Consider the following 18,449-nt stretch of genomic DNA (forward strand, 5'->3'; position numbering starts at 1 on the left):
TTTGTTGTCACCGGTGAAGTTGGTAGGGAATAGTACAAAGTCGGAGTTGTCTGCGTGAGATTGCATGCCCAGGCTCCGTGCAGTGGTTGGTTCGTTCCTTGGCTTCCAGGTTGGAGGATGCGAGGGTTAATGTAGAAGAAGAGGAGGGATGCAACCGATCTGCAAGATGATGAGCGTTAGCAATCTGATGTCTCAATCAATGGCATGGAAATAATGTCCGGCGAGACTCCCCTGGACCCGAGGGCTTGGGAGAGAATGTTATTGAGTTCAAAGATTGGGAACGGTCCGCTCGGGGAACCTACTATGGCTTGATAGTCTTGGTATTTAGCGGGAGCCTAGTAGTGACGAGACGAGCAAGCTCCAAACGAGGTTCGGGGAATTTCCCAAAAAGGTCAAAAGAGGGAGCTTTCGAAGAACGTGTCTAAAGCTCGGGGTTTGAATGTACCAACTGCAAGGCGACGAAGTGTGTTGTCACTTGCAGATCCGAATCTTGGGGCGCTGAGGAGGCAGAAGAGGCAGCAAAAGTTTAACACCGCAAGCAGCAGAAGATGGATGATGAGGTGCGAAGCAATGGGGTCTTTGGAAAGGTAAAAATAAAAGAAGGTAGGTGGGACAGGGACACTGCGTTGAGGAAGAAGGAGAGGGCAGTGCAGAGGAGGTAGAAGAGGAGGAACAAAGTAGGTAAGAATTCCCTTTTGTAATAGTATTGAAAGAGTTGTCTCGCTGACAGCTTCACCAAGGTCCGACCCGTATGTGAGGGAGAAAGAGGAATGCGGAATGAGGATGGAAGAGGAAGATCAGATGGAGGGGGAAAGGAGGGAGTAAAAGTATAGATAAATGTTATATGATTGCTGGCCCTATGAGTCGCGCAGTGTAGGACTTTACGGAGTGGATATTCAGTGGACTGGACTGGGATTGACCAACTACGGGCGAACTAAGAAAAAACCACACTAAAAAGTAAGAGTCGAGCCCATCGCCCGACTAGATAGTACTGGGGCGGGGGGGTTGCGTGCACCATCGCGACAGGGGAGCAGTAGAGCCTAGTGTTTAGCGCGGTTCCAAACGGACTGGGGTGGGTTGTGGGTGTGGGTGTGAGTGATGCCGATGATGATGGTGGTGGTGGTGATGATGATGATGGTTAGTGGATGGTGGGTGGTGGGGAGGGAAGGACCACTAACTAACCACTAACTAACCAGAGTGGAGGACTGAAAAAAAGAAAAGAATTAAAATAAATTTGAAAAATAAAAATAAATGAAAAGAAAAGGGTAAAAAAAAAAAAAGAAGGAACAGGGGTAACGCTGCTAGTAGGCAAAGTAGAACTGCAAAGGTGGAGATGCCGGGCGAGCAGGGGCAGGCAGTGAACCGGGCCTAAACCAAGTGGTAGGAGTAGGTCAGGTATGTGGTATTATTAGCACCTCGATACGCCGTACTGCTAGTCGGGTCAAGTCAGTGTACGAAAATAAGTATTACCACTAGCCATCATGCATCATCCATCCTGCACTGCCAGCCGGAGGGTTCACTTGCAGGATAACTTTCTGTTGCTTGGAAATTATTTTTACTTTTTTTTTTCCTTATTCTACTTTGATTTTCTTTTTCTTTCTCATTTTATTTTCCCATTTTCTTTATTTTCTTTAGGTCATTTTCATTTTAAAGCGATCTGCTCACGAATAATATCGTAAGGATATGTTCATATACTCATTTTTTCCTTTCATTACTTTTTTCTCCCTTTTCCTCTATCAAAACCTAATCTGTCAATTATTGTGTTTGGTTGTTTCCATTCTTGTTTCCTCTACACGATACTGTAAACAGTTATTCGTCCGTTCAATGCATTCTTTTTCTTCTTCTTGCCTCTTTCCTGAATCAGTCACCAATCTTCTGTTCAGATTGTGTATGTGCTTATCTACTTACACTCGTTAGAGTAATCGTTACAACCCCGATTAATACAGTATTATTCGGAGATGCTGATACCCAAGTCCTCCCCGATGATTACCTAAAACGGTAATAAGGGAACCCCATCTGCGATCCACTCCACGGCCACCCAAACTTTTGTCAAAGCCTCCACAATTACTAACCTCTAGCAAGCATTTCATACAATCGCCCTTCGAATTCGGGCCCTATCAAACTGTTAATCGACTCGCTCTTTTCCGAAATTCCGTGCATCCCCTCTCCCCATTTTTCCTTTTCTATTTCATTATATTCTATTCATCGTCTCTAGGGGTTTTAATTGGATACTTCTTATCTATGCCTCTTTGTGGTTTCTTCTTTCGCACCACCTGCATGTAAAGTACTGTCGAACTGGGGAATTCGCGAGCCCGAGTCGTATTCGGGTACCACATTACTCCTGAATAAGCAGTATTCATTATGAAACACGTCCCTTTGAATGTGTCTAGAACCCAAGTATCTGAGCGATCGATCGTAATAAATTAAAGATGTATTATATAAGCTAAGGACGATACTAGGAAATAGTAATGATCTGGAGACCTGAATGCCTACTACGGGGTCGCCGTACCCCGTGCATTCCTGACATTCGTATCCGCAGGTGTCATCGGCAAGTCCGTAGTGGCATACGCCCATCCTCGGTTGAAAACTTGGCATTAATTTGTCGGTAGCCCATTTGACTATCTACCAAACCTTGTCGGTTACGTAGCAGTTTTAGCGGTTGAATATTTGTTTATTTCCCTTCCTCCGCATTCCTGCTAATCATGGCACGGCCATTGTTCCTGATAAGATGGTGGCAAAAAGATTTTCTTTCCCCCTCCTCAATGCCATTCACTAGGCGATGTGACCTCCTGCGAGCGGATAATTGCTATGTTTTATAGGCTAGTGGCTACACCATCACGGGGATACGGACTGGGCAACTTTTAGTGCTTGGTGACCTATCCGCTTAGTAGTGCGCGTCCAACCATTTAGTATCTAGTCGAATCCTCAAGGAGAAAACCAAACTAGCGAATGTGTCATTGACTTAACACACACCGCAGAGGAAGCAGACGTTTCGAACTCTAAGCGTAATCATTCCTATCGTCAGTGGTCGATATGTCATTCATTTCCTCAGGCTGTGAAAAAAACGAAAAAAGGAAAAAAATGCCCATGGCGGGACGCTTCCTTCGTCCCATCAATATGGTTCAGACCATCCTCAATCCAGGAGGGACGTGGAGGAGTCTTACTAGCAGCAAACTAAGCAACTGGATCTGGGCCGTGGCCGCCAGTTCCGAACACCCATCGCTCAAGTCGCCGACCTCATGGGTCCTTTTGACGATCTTAGCTCAGCTCCACTCCCTCACAACACCCCTTTCAGAAACGTGCATTTTCCAGCGATCAAAACGATTGGTCAGCAACTCACGACGGGCAAATGAAGCGTCATGGACCGACGACCGCCTTCGATCCAATCAGACTTCCCAGATTGTCCCAGACGGGAAGACGATTCTCATTTAGGGCGTCGGGCGAGGACAATCATCTTGCCCAAACTGAACGAACACGGGACTAGGGTTTTCGATATAGACAGAGCCGCACATTTTTTTACCCTCCACCCGAGAGAGAAAGAGAGAATGTGTGTGGGCGGGCAATCTACGACTTTACTATAATGTGGAATATTATAGATTTCAATAGTTCCGTCCTCAAATACGCCCAACACGTTGGGGGCACACGACGGTCCATCGCACGTTCACCGTAGGAGAGCATGGCTGTCAAAAGGGTCGTGACATGCCTTGGCTTAGTCCCACGAAGCTGTCGTTTCATTCTTCCCATTCCAATCAAGCCGGTATGGAACGCAAGTCAAACATGAGAAAAATGACATCGTGGCTGCCAGGTTGAGTGGGTCCACTGTGGCTCATGCAAGGCTGAGTAGTGTTGTTAAATACCCTCCTATACTTCCGTACGATCACAATACATGAGTATGACAGGAGTAACAAAGGACAAAGAAACGACCGATCTGTGCCTAATGCCTATTACTACTACTTTGTAGTGAAAAGTCCCTTGAATAAGCCCCTCCCATTTTTGACTGTCCTCCACAAAGGAGGATATCTACACGAAATGACAAGATATTGTGGGCCTAGGGGACACTTGGCCTGCAAAACGCTTCAAACTTGACAATTTTTTACAAGGCAATAGACTTTATCTCCCTTAACATCAAGCCACAGAAGCGGGTTTGGCGCAGTATGCAGATGTAGAATGCAAGCGGTTGGGTTCGAAGAATTCGAAAACCAGTGACGAACGCACACACCCGACGCTCTTCTCCGAAGGGGGGCGCAAGAAGAGAGACGCTAAGTCGGTGAGGACGGAGTTCCCGACCCCGACCTTAGCGCCACATGTTTGGTTGAGCCACATCTTAATAGTAGTTAATATTTTTCATCGTGTGTCACCGGGCGGATCTTACCGCACTTTCCATTGGAAGATCCCCGTGCGCTAATGCCGCGATGAGGATTGATCGAAGTGAGGCGCAGCACTCTGCTCCTCTCTTTCACCGCTCCCTCGGGTCGCGCTGTGGCATCCATCCTGTAATGTGGCTCTCTCCCTATGTCATAGGTTATCCACATGTTGTCTCGTCTCGGTCAGAATGTCGTCGCACATGGTAGAACTGACCGATAGCCGAAAATTTTGGCGACGAGGTTCCCGGAGCAATGTTGCTAAGTTTGGCTCATCTATGTGCGACGGATCAGCTCCGTGGCTGGTCGCGGTAAAAACTATTCCACTACGATAGTATGAAGTAACACAATGCACCACGTCACAGAATTCTAGAATGTGTTGATAACCAGCCCCAATATTGTTGCACAGCGACAGATGCCTCTCTGGTGGGGCATGTTTTGCTTCCTTTTCCTCCTTTCTCTTCCACCCCTCACTCTTTTCTAGAAGTCCCAATATTGTGGCTTCGTTTCACTGGTGTGCTGACAGGGTATTCTAGATGTCCCAGAAACCTGTGACTTCTACCTAACCTTGGGTACTAGCATGCACTACTGGTCTGGGCTCTATCAATTCCCTACAGTAATAATATGGGTAGGGAATCTTACTGCGGTTGTGTGCCTCCAAAATCCTAATAATCTGAAGTGACCCACAACTAATTATATGACCTTATGTGTGATAAGGGACCATTTGCTTGAAACAGAAAAGCGAGCTCTATTCCTTTTGGGGGCGTCGACAGATGACAAGCAATCACGCTTTACTCATTAATTACAATGAAGCTGACATCGATGTGCACTCAGGGGCTTCACGTACTGAGCCTTTCCATACACGAGGGTAATACGATACCCGAATCCCACCCAATGTATCCGCACGTGGCAGACCACGTCAATATGCTGATGCGTGTAACTTAATTGATCCAGATGAGATTTCAGAACTTTACCATGCTGACCGTCCCTTATTCTGAAGACGCTCTCTCAGTGCGGCAGAGAAGGGCCATCGTCCACTTTTTTTTTTTCTCTCAGTCTTCCTGACACCGGCTTATTTTTTATTTCAGTATCTTGCAGCTAGCTCAAAACAACTATACCAGCACAAGTAGTCGGCGAAAACAGTCTGGAACATTTTCGTGCCAAACTGCCATTCAAGGAGCATCCCTGATCATCAGAAACTTAAGGTGACAGGTAATCCCAGACATTCCCAGGGATTGACAATGAGGGGTTCGCTAAGCCTTATTTCGGGTGTGCCCAGAACGTCAACTCGGCGGAGGAAATAGTTAATCCCTGCTTCCATGTGTCAGACTCAAAACACACAAGTACGAAAGGGAAATCTCTTCTATCGCCAAGGGGAAATGATTGGTATTCGACTCATCGAGGAAATGATCGATCGGCCACTAATTGAAAGATATCAAACTGACCACATTATTTGGTGATAAAAAGACCCAGACTGGACTATTCTTCCATAGGATGCTACGCTCCCCGTCAAGTCCACCAATCACGAAGCACAATAGGACCAACACGGCTAACACACAGTAGAGTACTACTAGACCACTATCTTATCCACAGCATCCGATATCTCCGGATGCTGCTGCAGGCATACAGAATTAGAAACAATACAGTGCGCCTGTAAGGTACGCCATGCTGAACAAGAATCCCCGGGTCTTTTCATCAAGTACAGCACTAAGTTTAGAAGCCAATTCCCTAAATGAGAATCATCCTGGACGCAGTCTGGCTGGTAATAGTACACTTTGGATACGGAAGTGACACATCCATCATGGCGTTCCGACGGATCGTGGCCGAGTCTCCACTGCACCCCACTTTTTAGAGAGACTGTTTCGCATGTCAGTTTGTGTCGGGTCCCAGCTGGCAGGTGCCAATTTTTCCAAGGGGCGCCCCATCGTTGTTGTCGCGACGACAGATAACTGATGGACCATTACTGCGGATTAACTATGGGATGGCTAGAATTTTGGCCCCAAATTTTACGAATGTCTAAATTATCTCGGCGTTGCGTGGGATGCAAGGAAGCATCCCTCGCCCGCCATCGTGCTTGGTCAAGTAAAGTAAGTAACACAAAAAGGATTCCATTAATATCTTCCTTGGCCTCGTCTCGTGGCGGCGCACTAAAAAACCCAGGAGATTCTGTCGCAGTCCCAAACAAGCGCCCGACTGTCTGATGCTAGACATTGCTAGACTATAGATAGACAGCAAGCTAATTGATTAGCAACTGTCGAGCAATGTCAGCGCTTTGTGGATATTTTTATGTTGTTGGGACTAGTCCTGCTTAGCTGCATGCACTACTTTGTGTGCTGGCGCTTGCATTCGCTCAAACATAAGCGCTGGGATTCTAACCCCTGGCACTGTCTTTCCCTGCGTTCGCCAGTAGGAGATCAGGACAAGGCTTCTAGAACAACATTCTTGCCGCCCATGAAACCAACTTGAAACAAATTCGATGCTTCCATAGGACTGCTATTTTGGGGGATGACCAGGGATGGTGAAAGCCATCGCAGCTTCTTAGTCTTACCTGGTTTTCTTTCTTTTTTTCTTTTTCCTTTCTTTTTTCCTTTCTTTTTCCTTTCTTTTTCTCCGTCCTCGAGCATCGGACACTCGCGTGGAAACCTTACGGATCAGAAGTAAGCGCTTGCATCAATCCTGTTTATCAAGCCGTTGGGAAGCTACCAGCTACTAATTTTACTCTATTGCTTTTTTCGGGCAGTAGGTCGGGCAGTAGGAATAATAACGGGTTTATCCTGATTCACTGTTTTTCCTTCTCTATTTTTCTTCCTACTTCTCCGCACACCCACGGATTGATAAGCGCCCGGGTGTTGTGGATAGTCTTGTCGGCAACAATGTATGTCAATCAGGCTAAGTAGATTAAATGAACGAGCATTTCATGGGGGTATGTCGGCCTACCTGCTAGTTATTCCAAATCACCCCTGATCCTTGCTCGCACGGGAAGACCCCCGGTATATTAAATGACTAAGTAGTACTGAGTAAGGTGGTAATTAACTACTATTCACCTATCATTCAGACCTGACTACCCAGATAGATGGGTAGATAGACAGATAGTATAGTAGTACTTCATGTTCCCCTGACGACTTCCCTCCGTCCATTGGTACTTAATCTACATCCCCTTACCAGTCAACCCCCTTACTATCCTGGGGGCCATGAAGGAAGGACCAACGAAAAATCCACGACCCATCTCCAGTGTCCCAGTCCAAGGGGGGAAAAGGTAAGTAAGTAGCTTCTCGGCATGCGAACTAGTAGATCTAGTGCCCGTACTACGGTCCCGGGGACGCCGGGGAAAGAAATTAGCGTAGTACTTGGCATGGCGAATCACGACCCTAATGGTGCACCTTGGATGGGCCACTTAATCTATCTATATTGCTTGAATATATTAACCTGCATCGTTTGGGAATTATGATTGACAGCTAACAGATTTGTTGGGAATTTACTAAATCATAGTAGATACCCAACTAAGTAGAACTACTAACTTGGTAATTAATTACTTAAGTGCTAAGTTCATAAGCGAGATTCTTCTTGCTGATTGGCACGACTATATACCGCTTTGGGAAGGTTAGGTACGTGGAGGTCTTACAATGTAGTATTTCGTGTCGGGATTGAAGTTGAGATGAGGTGCCTGATTAATTAAATGAACAGAGGACTAAGTTAGTTCGGTACTTTGTACTTTGGATGGATTGTTGCTCCACTTAAACTTCTGGGTGTGTTTTTTTTGGGTCGGGGAGGACGGAGGAGATGGGTAGTCTAGCTGTCTGGCCCAGACCTTTCTCTGGACGACTGACTCTCTCCACATTACGCGCTTTCTCTCCCTTCATATTTTCTGTGCCAGGGGGCACTAATCGGATATCCGTCCTCCGATACGAGGTATCCTGGGATTTATGCAACCGGTCACTGACTTAACCTCCAGGTCTATAGACTGAAAGTAATCAGGAGTCGGGTCATGCTTGAGGCAGTACGTGGATTCCGCACGCTGGCTGACACACGGATTCCCCCTGCGTCGATCCTGGAAATTACGAACAATAACAATATTCAGAGGAAGGAACTTCAAGTTGGGTTCTGGATCGTGATTCTGCTGGCTGTGGGTATGGTTACCCCTCCTTGTGACAAGTTGTCGGGTCAACTACCTGCTGGTCTGTCCCTGTCCCTGTCTCTGCTGTCGCCAGTGGAGCTGTCACGAATCATGAATTCTTGGGATGTACCGCCATTGCCGTCTGCTAATATCCATAGCATCCTTTCGATCGCTCTGTTCCTTACTACGAGACTGGTGTCATGTCGGTCTAGGATGGCTTACATGGCTTCGCACTTTCTGCAGCTAAGGTCGATATCTGCAAGCCGCTCAGTAAGCCATCGGTGCCAGACAAGGGGGCGAGAGGGGGGTGAGAGGATGAGAGAATGGCCTTGTACTCGGGAACCTTTCGGCGACCATCGCTCTTCATGCATGGCAGAAGACCCCGCGATTCACTCATGTCGTCCAAACACCCAGCAGGAGTCGTATGCACAGACCGGACGTAAGCCAATAACTCCTCACTGAAACCCCCTCATCCTAGCAAACTTGTGCCGATCAGTGTCGACGAACCTGGTCATCATCCGACAACTAGCTTCCTCTCGGTGTTACCCAGTCAGGATATGTCGCAAATCGAGTCCCTGGCTTGGGAGGTCGGGCAGAGAGAGGGAGAAAGAGAAATACGACGTGTTACTTCCCCTCACAGTCACGGAAAGTTTACGCAGATGTGAATGATTAATTGATCATTGTTTGTTCACCCTGGGCATTTGTCTTGGGGTGTAACCTGCACACGCGAAACCCATGTAACACTCGCCATGCAGACAAGTTGCACCTGGAAGCTAATCAAGGTTTTATTATTACTCACTTATCCGGCTAGAGGAGCCAATGAGCTTGGTAAAGAGCTACTCGGTTTCTCACCTGCTTCACTCGAGGTTACACGGAAGAGGGGTTGGACTGCCTTGGATAGAGAGGGGAATGGATGCTGTTGGACATCACAACTGACTACCTATCTGGGCGGATGTCATCTACATACTACTTTCATCAGGTCCTTCCGGATTCTGCTTGGAGTCATGCAGAGGAGGGACCGATCTCTGCGACCCATGATCATCCACGGACATGGCAGCCACTTGACGGTTGCACCATACCCTTGGGGACTTTGTTGTCGATCACGGCGAATCCACGGATGGATGCATGGTTACCGTACCGAACTGTAGATACCGCGTATCCGGCAAGACCAGAACTGGCTCAAATTTGAGCGCAAAGACATTCGCTCACTCGGAGATCCGGGTAATAATCAATTTGAATCGACACTAAACCAGATCCTGCGGGACAAGATCTTGGGTCAGTCGCTGATCAAATGCACTGACTTAATAGTCGCTCGGGGCATTCGCCAGATTAGGTTCCGACCGGGCATGTCTTCCTGAAGTGGTCGACTACAGGCCTGGCAGTCTGCGCGATGCAATCCATCATACTGCTTAATCCCCACCACAAACTTGTGTTATCTTGGTTCGAGTTCTAGCCCTCTCCTTCTTCAGTAGGTCGGAAGCCTTCTTCGGATTCAAGAAGTCCTGCGACATGGGCGCGAGGAAGCAATTCAGAAAATTTTTCCAGGTCCGGACCCTTGAGCCGACGACTGCTTCCCACCCACTCCTGCAAAGATAGTGGCCCCCATGGTGGCTCGCACTTCTGTTCCGCTACTACGGTTAGGGAGGGTCCTTACTTTTGACGGTCATTGGATGCTCCGCATTCGTTCCGAGACAGCCATTTTACCATTCATTCCTCTGTGATTTGCGCACCCCTGCTTAGGGTGATGCACTTTCGGTCAATCACGATGCGCAATGAAGATACGGGATTGGTACATCACATGCATCCATCATGAGCTGCCTATCATGTCTTCCTACTATGCCTTATTCTCTCCATGCATCGTGTAGGTAGGTACCTGCCTCCTCCAGGTGGCAGAGCGAGATCGGAAAGACCTGAGGGGTTGACCACCACACAGTACTACGTAGAACGGCTACCCCCCACATGAGAATGAGCGGCAATGATTAGCGCATTGTGCCCATTAGGGCTCGACAGGAGCGCGAATCAGCACTCTGATGCCCACAAACATGACTCGGCATGTCAATCTGCATGCAGCTATTTACTATACCATACCGAATCCACTAAGAGAAAAACAAAACAGGAGAAAATACAGGACCGTCCTGACGGTCCCCGAGATGGATCCCGTGTGCCTGACGCCCGATGAGAATGTGGCTGGGGCACACGATGGGCCCGAGCTAAGTGGGTGAATTGCAACCTGCTTTGGAATAGTCCATGTGGCTAAGCCCATAGGCTAGGGATGCGATTTGCCCCGTTCACAAGCCTATGACAGCAAGCATGGGCGCCTTTTAACCCCGAGCCTCTGGCACCAAAGAATTTTTTCTTTTTTAGCGCCGAGTGCACATGAGGCGGTGTCACCCGCCGCCGTGTCTAGTGTGTGGGTGTGCAGAGTCTTTGACGGAAACTCGGGACGGTCGTGATAAAGCACAGAGATCTGCAGCGCCGCGCCCCAGACGTCAAGCAATAGTGTCGGCATGTCCGATGAGTAATGTCTCTCCTGAAGCGAGTGCCTTGCGGGACTAAAACTGCATATATCATAACGGACTTGCCTTATCCGACTGAATAAGGTAGTAGTCTACGACTGCTTCGATTGATGATGCATGGATCTGCTCCTCCGGAAGCACTTTCCCCGTTACAAAGCAGACACTTCAACTGCTTAGTTGTCTCCAACCTATGACAGTGCGTTGAAAATTTTTCCAGTAGTCGGGGGCGCGATCTTCATCGCCCAGTCCAGGCCCTTGCCCGACAGTTGGAGACATCGTGGCATTCCCCTCCCCCTTACCTAAACGACTACCGTCCCCCTTACGACAGGAGACAGAACAGAATAAATCCTAAGGCAAAGAAAAACCATTGACTAGTAGCGGTTTACGACGGGAGTACACCCGGAAGCTAATTCCCGAACATGTCTATCCCTAATCGAAACAACGGATAGACCCCCAAAGGTACCACCATCAGAGTTATGGGACACCGACTACGTAGTCAACGGAAGGATCACCAACCTTTTGATATCTATCCGTACTAGAAAGCATTCTGGGTCTGGGGCCGTATTTTGCCACAATGGATCCAGTGGATGCTGTCTATTGAACATCATTGCGGAGGAGAGTTTCCGTTAACAATGCCTATTTTTCTTGTCAACTAGTTGGAGTTAAGGGAAAAGTTCTCCACCATGCAGCTGTCAAAGCAAGCCACGAGGCTAAACTGGACGTCTAGACTGGGAGCTCAGCTGAAAAAGATAGTCGTTTATGATAGATAGTAAACAATGAAACGAATCGCTTAGACGAGGAGATTTACATTAGGAGGAGCTAAATGAGGACACATACAAAGTACGAATACTACCCTAGAAGCGAGATTACTTAACTCCCACAGCATACTATTTACTCAGTAGTAAGTAAGGAACTAGTTGCCTTCACAATAAACATAACCACAATGCGTTAGCATAGTACATCATCAATTAAGTTTTAGAAAAATATATATATATACTTTCTACTACTCCATACACCGAAGAGACAATCGCGATAAAAGTTTTACTAATGGCATTCATACCTAAATATAACCAACCCCCAATTGAATCAATCGTAGAATTAAATAAGTACTATCCCTTGATTCATTCCCATTCAAAATCACCGATGTATATATATATACATGTATGGTTGCCGCTATACCCGCAGAAGAAGAAGAGGAAGAAGGCATCTACTTGCCAAGTGTTACACCCGCAAGGGCACACAACATTAGCTAAGAATAGTAGATCGGATAATTAATTTTGACTCAACCTTGTTGCCTTTATTTGCCTTCACGGTATGAACAAAGCATAGTCAATGTAATAGCTCTCGGTTATGTGGACCATATCCCGAACATTTACTTGAGTAATTAACTAGCTAGGTTAGTTAACTAACTAGTTAGTTAGTTTGCTAGGTTAGAAGTGTCAGTTGATGATGACGATGAAAACCCCCGCCCGAGAGGCGAATTTGGATGTAACCCATCCAAGATACTCCGTGAATGAAGTGAAGCGAAGGATGAAAGGATGGAGATTCAAATCCCTAGCAAGATCTGTTAACTCTAGGATCTAGCCTAAGATCTACTGGTTGCATTGTGGTTGGTAGTGTATAACTTGATGATGGTGTAGATATATTATGTGGCGATATAGTTATGAGTAGTACTAGATAAATGAGACTAGTGGATATGATTTGATTGAATGAATGACGAATTGGGTAAGTAACTGAGTCATGGATGGGATTGTGTACCTACAGGAGGGGGGGAATACCAAATCGGTAGGAACTTACATTGTCGGGCACTTGAAGCATGTAGGTACAGTAGTAAGAGATAGTAGTAGCATATCTGAAGTACGTAGTAACTTAGTCACATATTCTTACTCATGCTCACATGCACGAAAACGCGATCGATTAAACGGCGAACACCGATAACGGGGAGTACTAGTACTACTAGTAGTAACACCGAAGGCATCCCCTGAATATCATTATATGTGTACAGTAGTATCTGTCTATGTATCTATTAGATAGATAGTAGGTAATAGACAAACGATGAATACTGTCGTACCTAGCTACATAGATAGACTGGCAGGAATAATACTAGTAGAATAGTGAGTAGTAGTTACCATTCCCACGGATAAATGTGACTGATGAATACCCATCCATCTCGGCCCGACCATGAAAAACAACAAGAACAAACAAACAAACAAACAAACAATAAATGAATAAAAACACCAATACTGTGTACATGATTGGCCAGTGCGTATAAGACAGTCACTAGTAAGAGTAGTAGCTATGCCTTCCAGTAATATTATTGATGATTTACGTATTCACCTACTACTTACCTACAAAGTAGTAACTAGTAAGTAATAGAGAGTAGTAATTAGCTATCGTCATAAGGGAACGGAATTAACGTACGAATCCAATTAGGGAATAGGGAATCCCCCAAGGAAGAGGAAACTAAACCTATTCGGGGAGGTGGACATGGAAAGAGGCTGGCTGAACCTGAACAACAAAAAAAAACAAACCGAGCCCATGTTTTTTGTCTCCTTCCCCGTAATTCATGCCCGAAAAGGGCAGGTATTGACACCATCATTCCATCCCCCCAGCACTACTTTTTAATTTTTTTTTTCTTTCCCACCAGTCCATTCCATTCCAGTGAACCGGAAACTAGGAGGAAGACGGAAAGGAAATTAGGCAGGTAGTTTTGCACCGGGGTTTAGTTTAGTTTCGTTTAGTTTGTCAATTAGTTTGACTTTCGCGGGATAGGGGAGTACTAGGAGTACCAGACACTTACCACCTACCTGGACAGGATAGGAGGCGGTGCTACTTACTGCTGCTGCTGCTATGATGCTAATCGGTTAGTCCGGTTGGCTGGGTTGGTATTCGGAAGTATCGGATTTAAACCTGACTGATTGATTGACTTGACGGACCTGCAGATGGGGTTAAACTTTGTTACTGGTTAGGTTGTGAACTTTACTTTTACACTGATGTTTATCGAGGTCGATTTGTGAGTGAGATGTGTACAATTAATGAATAATGGTGTGGACGGATATTGAATCCTCAGTAACAAACAGCTGCCTCCCCACCAATTGTCATCATTCCGAACAGACAAGGTATCCATTCCCTCAGGATGCCTTGCAGCAATCAGGCTCGCATTAGTTGCTTCTGCAGGTTGCCCGGTTTTTGCCACTTGTCGTCACAGTCGCTTTTTTTTGCTCTGTGCTCTGTGCTGTGTGGTGCAGCTAGTCTAGCTCCCCGGGATTTGAATGTCTGTTTGGCTCCTTATCACTGTGCAGATTAGTGTTGGTTTAGTGCAGATATTGCTGGTCATGTGAATCTCCTCCCTGTACTCCGTAGTTAGTTAGTATAGTGTCTATCCATGTTTTGATATGGGCAGTACCAAGATGGGCATATTCTGTCCTAGTTAGTTAGCTATGTAGCTGGGCTATTCAACTTCGAAGGAGGTCTAAATACACTTATGAATTAGCTACGAACCATGATTTCTATACAGCTCAACCATGGATCCCATAAAGAACCATTGTATACCCGATGCGGCAACAATAAAGAACAACCCCCAGATAAAAGAATCATGAAACCACCAGACCCCGGTCATTTCTCTACATTAGAGTACTGAAGAAAGAAAACAAGAAATGCCATGAGATGTTCAAGACATCACTTTATACCCCCTGTCTCATCTCGCTGATCCTCACCACCCTCTTTCTCACCACCATCACCATCCTCCTCCTTACACCACCCACTTTTCTCCCACATATCATCCCTCCCATATGTCCCTCAGAGTCCCTAAGCCTACCAGAACAGACTCACGGTCGAGCTTTCAACGAGCGCCCTGAACTCGAACGGACAGTCAACGATTCGGACGAAGTCCAGACATGGGAATCCATCCTCCTCCCGCCCGGTGGCGGAGGCATCCTATCTCATACAATTCCCGACCGTATCCATCTCACCGCTGACGAGAAGAAAGAGAAGAAACTCCTCAGCTGGGGGATATCAATGTTCCATCAACTGCACTGTCTGATTGTGCTGCGGGCGATTGTCTTCCCCGAGACGACGGAGAACAAAATCAACTCAACCAGTCAGGCGCATTCGGGCAACATGATGCATGACAAGGTACATTGGGCGCATTGCTTTGACTATATTGCTCAGGTGGGTTTTCGTTCATTGTACTTGTCTACCCCTCAGCTTTGCTCAGAATCTGACCATGATAGGGCATCCTCTGTGCTGCAGATGACACGATCGAACGGCCCCGGAAAACAAAGGACTGGCACGGTAAGACCATCTTCGACATCGATGGGGTGGGCGCGGTGCATCAGTGTCGAGATGCGAGGGTACTGTGGCAGGCGTCAGTAAATTCGATGGAGGAGCCGGTGGATATGCAGGGCTGGAGGGAGGGAGTGGGCGTGCGGGCGTTCTTGGGCGAGAGAACAATGGGGAACGATGAGGAGGTCCCGGAGTTGTATACCTTGGGTATGGAGTAGTGTGTTTGACTTGCTGTGGTAGATGTTGAATTCAAGGATGTTTGTTCTTCAACTGAGTCAGGCCCAAGTCACTTGACACCACAGCCAGGCCAGTCCTCCATCAACTCCGCACTTCCCCACTCTTGCGCTCTCTTTCTCCATCTTCTTCCCTGCTGCTCATCCATTCAGGGTTTGTTCTGAGCCTGTGGATGTATTCCCACTTGCCTTTCCCACTTCCCGAGGCAAATAATATTGATGTCATCGCTTGGACAGTGGCTGCAATTCGGCAATGCCAGTCCTTCTACCACTCGATATTGGACAAATGCCAGGCACTTGTCGGTCGCGTTCAAACCCATGAAGCAGTTCCCACACCAATCACCTCATACCTCTCTATATACTCGAATGATGCGTCGATGCTGTGTCCCGAATGTGGGGGACCGGCAGTGGGGATGCGGGGATCTATAGTCTCCATCCGCTGGTTTATATAAACTGCTAGCAGACCACCAGATACTAGCATAACCCCAGACCCTAGACCTCGTTCAAATCAAACACCATGACTAGTACCACTGAAGAGAAAATTCGTGCTACCTTTCCCGACCTCGAATGGTTCCCCCTCCCACCACCGGCAGTGCATCCTGCCTACAACTATCAAGGCTTCCACCCAGGCAAGAAGACAGTGCTTTCCGCAGGACATGTGCGATCACCAGGCCATCGCGCATTCCACACAGACGTGCTGTTCGAGCAGGATATAGCCATTACCCTCCGTGACGGCATCAAGATATACACAGATATCTTTCGACCTGTCGACTCCGACGCCAGCCCCGTCCCAGCCATCATCCCATGGAGTCCCTATGGCAAGACAGGCACCGGTCCGCAGAGCTACGATAGCATGGCGCCCTTCCGCGTTGGACTCGAGAAGAGTCGGACCTCAGGCTATGAGAAGTTCGAAGCCCCCGATCCCGCCGAATGGGTGCCTCGCGGCTATGCCATCATCAACATCGACGCCCGCGGCGCTGGCAACTCCGAAGGCAACATCACCTTCTGGGGCCAACAAGAAGCCGAAGACATCTATGACACGATCGATTGGTTGTCCAAACAGCCCTGGTGCAATGGCTCCGTTGGGATGGCAGGCAACTCATGGCTCTCCATCGCACAGGTCAACTTTGCCTCGCGACTCGAGCATCCTGCCCTCAAAGCCCTCGCTCCCTGGGAAGGCCTCACAGACCTATACCGAGACCTAACCATGCGCGGCGGCATGAAGCACAACGAGGCCTTCCACAAACTAATCCTCACTGGATTTGCCGGTCACGGAACCGCAGAGAACATGCCCGCCATGCTAAGCAAACGACCCTTCGACGACGCCTACTGGCAAAGCAAACGCATCCACGCCGAACGCATCGGCGACATTCCCCTCTACATCCTCGCATCCTACTCCTCGATGCTGCACACGCGTGGCTCCTTCGAAACCTTCCGCACCGCCAAAAGCACCCGAAAATGGCTCCGCGTACACCCACACCAAGAATGGTACGACTTATACCGACCGGAGATGGTCGACGACCTCTCTCGTTTCTTCGACCGCTACCTCAAAAACACACCCAACGACTGGGAAAGCACACCACCCGTGCGCCTCTCCCTCCTAGGCTTCGAAGGCAGCTCCGTGCCCACCATCCTCGAACGCCCCGAACAAACCTACCCATTAACCCGCCAGGAGCTCAAGAAATTCTACCTCAACGCATCAACCAAGACCCTCCAACCCTCTCTCCCAGACACAGCCACCTCAACAACCCATTCCGCCCTCCACGGCACTTCCGTACGTTCCATCCCTCCTCACCCCTCCTACTCATACCCCCTTCCCTCGAATACCCATCCTAACAAAACAACAGGACTTCACCCTCCACTTCCCCACCCCCACTCAGTTAGCTGGATACCCCCGCGTCCACCTATGGCTCTCCACCCCCCACCACACAGACATGGACATCATCGTGCAAATCCGCAAGATCTCCACGACCGGCGAACTCCTCGAACACCTCAACTACCCGTGTCCCGTGCCCGTCGACGCCGTCCCCAACGTCAACACAGCCAAGACGCTCGGGCCGCAGGGGTTCCTGCGTGCGTCGCATGCCGTCACGCGCGACGAGACGCTCTCCACGGAGCATGAGATCGTGTATAAACATGATCGCGCGGAGATGATACCCGCCGGAAAGATCGTGCCGATTGATATTACGTTGTGGCCGATTGGGATGGTGTTTGGGGCTGGGGAGGGGATTATGTTGAGAGTGGCGGGGCGTGATTTGTGTTATCCGGAGGTGGAGTTTGATGATCTAGTGGAAGGGGAGGGGGGATCGGGAGGGGAGGTGGAGGAGCAGGTGCATGAGGTTCATTGTGGGGAAGGGTTTGATTCTTATTTGGTGTTGCCGGTTGTATAGATGAAGATGGTGATGATGGTATGTAGAAGAAGTGGGAGTGAGTATATCGGGATGGATATTGATTGCGTTTGCATGTATTTCAACCTGGTATAGTAGGGTAGGGTAAGTAGGTAGGTAGATACAGAGTGAAAGCTAAGCCTGCTTCTCCAACTGCTTCTCCAACGCCATAGCCTCCGCAAACGAATCCTTCCACGCCGTCGCCTGCTCCTCCGACGGCACCACACAGGGCCGTCTCGGCAACGCTCCATATCCACGATACGTCTGCAAGGCACTCTTGACGGCCACAAACCCACCCTTAATCGCCTGCCAGTCCGCACGCGCCACAATAGCCTGCAACCGCTGGGCCTCCTCGACCTGACCAGCCTGATACAGCTCCATCACACGCACACTCAACCTCGGAATCAGATTAGCCACGCCACCAATCACTCCATGACCGCCTGCCACCAGCGTCTGGAGCGTGAAATCCGCGGAGCCACCAAAGGTCAAGAAGCCCGGTTCAGCGGCGGCAGCAATGCGCGCCAATTTACCCGTGTTTCCACAGGTCAGCTTCA

General features: G+C 48.3%; 5 protein-coding genes across 5 annotated transcripts; 3 read left to right on the top strand and 2 right to left on the bottom strand.

Annotated features, from left to right (window-relative positions):
* Positions 1-3,087: 3,087 nt before the first annotated feature.
* On the top strand, positions 3,088-3,484 carry BO83DRAFT_403914 (uncharacterized protein; the record flags this gene model as incomplete). Its single annotated transcript, XM_025533662.1, has 3 exons — positions 3,088-3,120; positions 3,171-3,227; positions 3,296-3,484. 3 exons carry the CDS (start codon positions 3,088-3,090, stop codon positions 3,482-3,484), a joined length of 279 nt encoding a protein of 92 aa, XP_025382364.1.
* An 850-nt stretch (positions 3,485-4,334) lies between these two features.
* On the bottom strand, positions 4,335-4,943 carry BO83DRAFT_403915 (uncharacterized protein; the record flags this gene model as incomplete). The annotated part of the gene is made up of 4 exons (XM_025533663.1): positions 4,335-4,491; positions 4,565-4,841; positions 4,874-4,893; positions 4,924-4,943. 4 exons carry the CDS (start codon positions 4,941-4,943, stop codon positions 4,335-4,337), a joined length of 474 nt encoding a protein of 157 aa, XP_025382365.1.
* A 9,484-nt stretch (positions 4,944-14,427) lies between these two features.
* BO83DRAFT_442089 (uncharacterized protein) lies at positions 14,428-15,960 on the top strand (the record flags this gene model as incomplete). The annotated part of the gene is made up of 3 exons (XM_025536378.1): positions 14,428-15,161; positions 15,224-15,482; positions 15,662-15,960. The coding sequence occupies exons 1-3, from the start codon at positions 14,658-14,660 to the stop codon at positions 15,958-15,960; spliced, it is 1,062 nt and encodes a 353-aa protein (XP_025382366.1). The 5' UTR covers positions 14,428-14,657.
* Positions 15,961-16,000: 40 nt separating this feature from the next.
* On the top strand, positions 16,001-17,760 carry BO83DRAFT_349823 (alpha/beta-hydrolase; the record flags this gene model as incomplete). The annotated part of the gene is made up of 2 exons (XM_025528878.1): positions 16,001-17,282; positions 17,356-17,760. Coding segments are annotated over exons 1-2 (1,662 nt in total), but the record flags the coding sequence as incomplete, so codon positions are not given.
* A 270-nt stretch (positions 17,761-18,030) lies between these two features.
* Positions 18,031-18,329, bottom strand: BO83DRAFT_432502 (dihydrodipicolinate synthase; the record flags this gene model as incomplete). The annotated part of the gene is made up of 2 exons (XM_025535626.1): positions 18,031-18,292; positions 18,325-18,329. The coding sequence occupies 2 exons, from the start codon at positions 18,327-18,329 to the stop codon at positions 18,031-18,033; spliced, it is 267 nt and encodes an 88-aa protein (XP_025382368.1).
* Between the last annotated feature and the right edge of the window lie 120 nt (positions 18,330-18,449).

The sequence above is a fragment of the Aspergillus eucalypticola genome, assembly GCF_003184535.1.
Source record: "Aspergillus eucalypticola CBS 122712 chromosome Unknown BO83scaffold_45, whole genome shotgun sequence".
Taxonomy (NCBI): Eukaryota; Fungi; Ascomycota; class Eurotiomycetes; order Eurotiales; family Aspergillaceae; genus Aspergillus; species Aspergillus eucalypticola.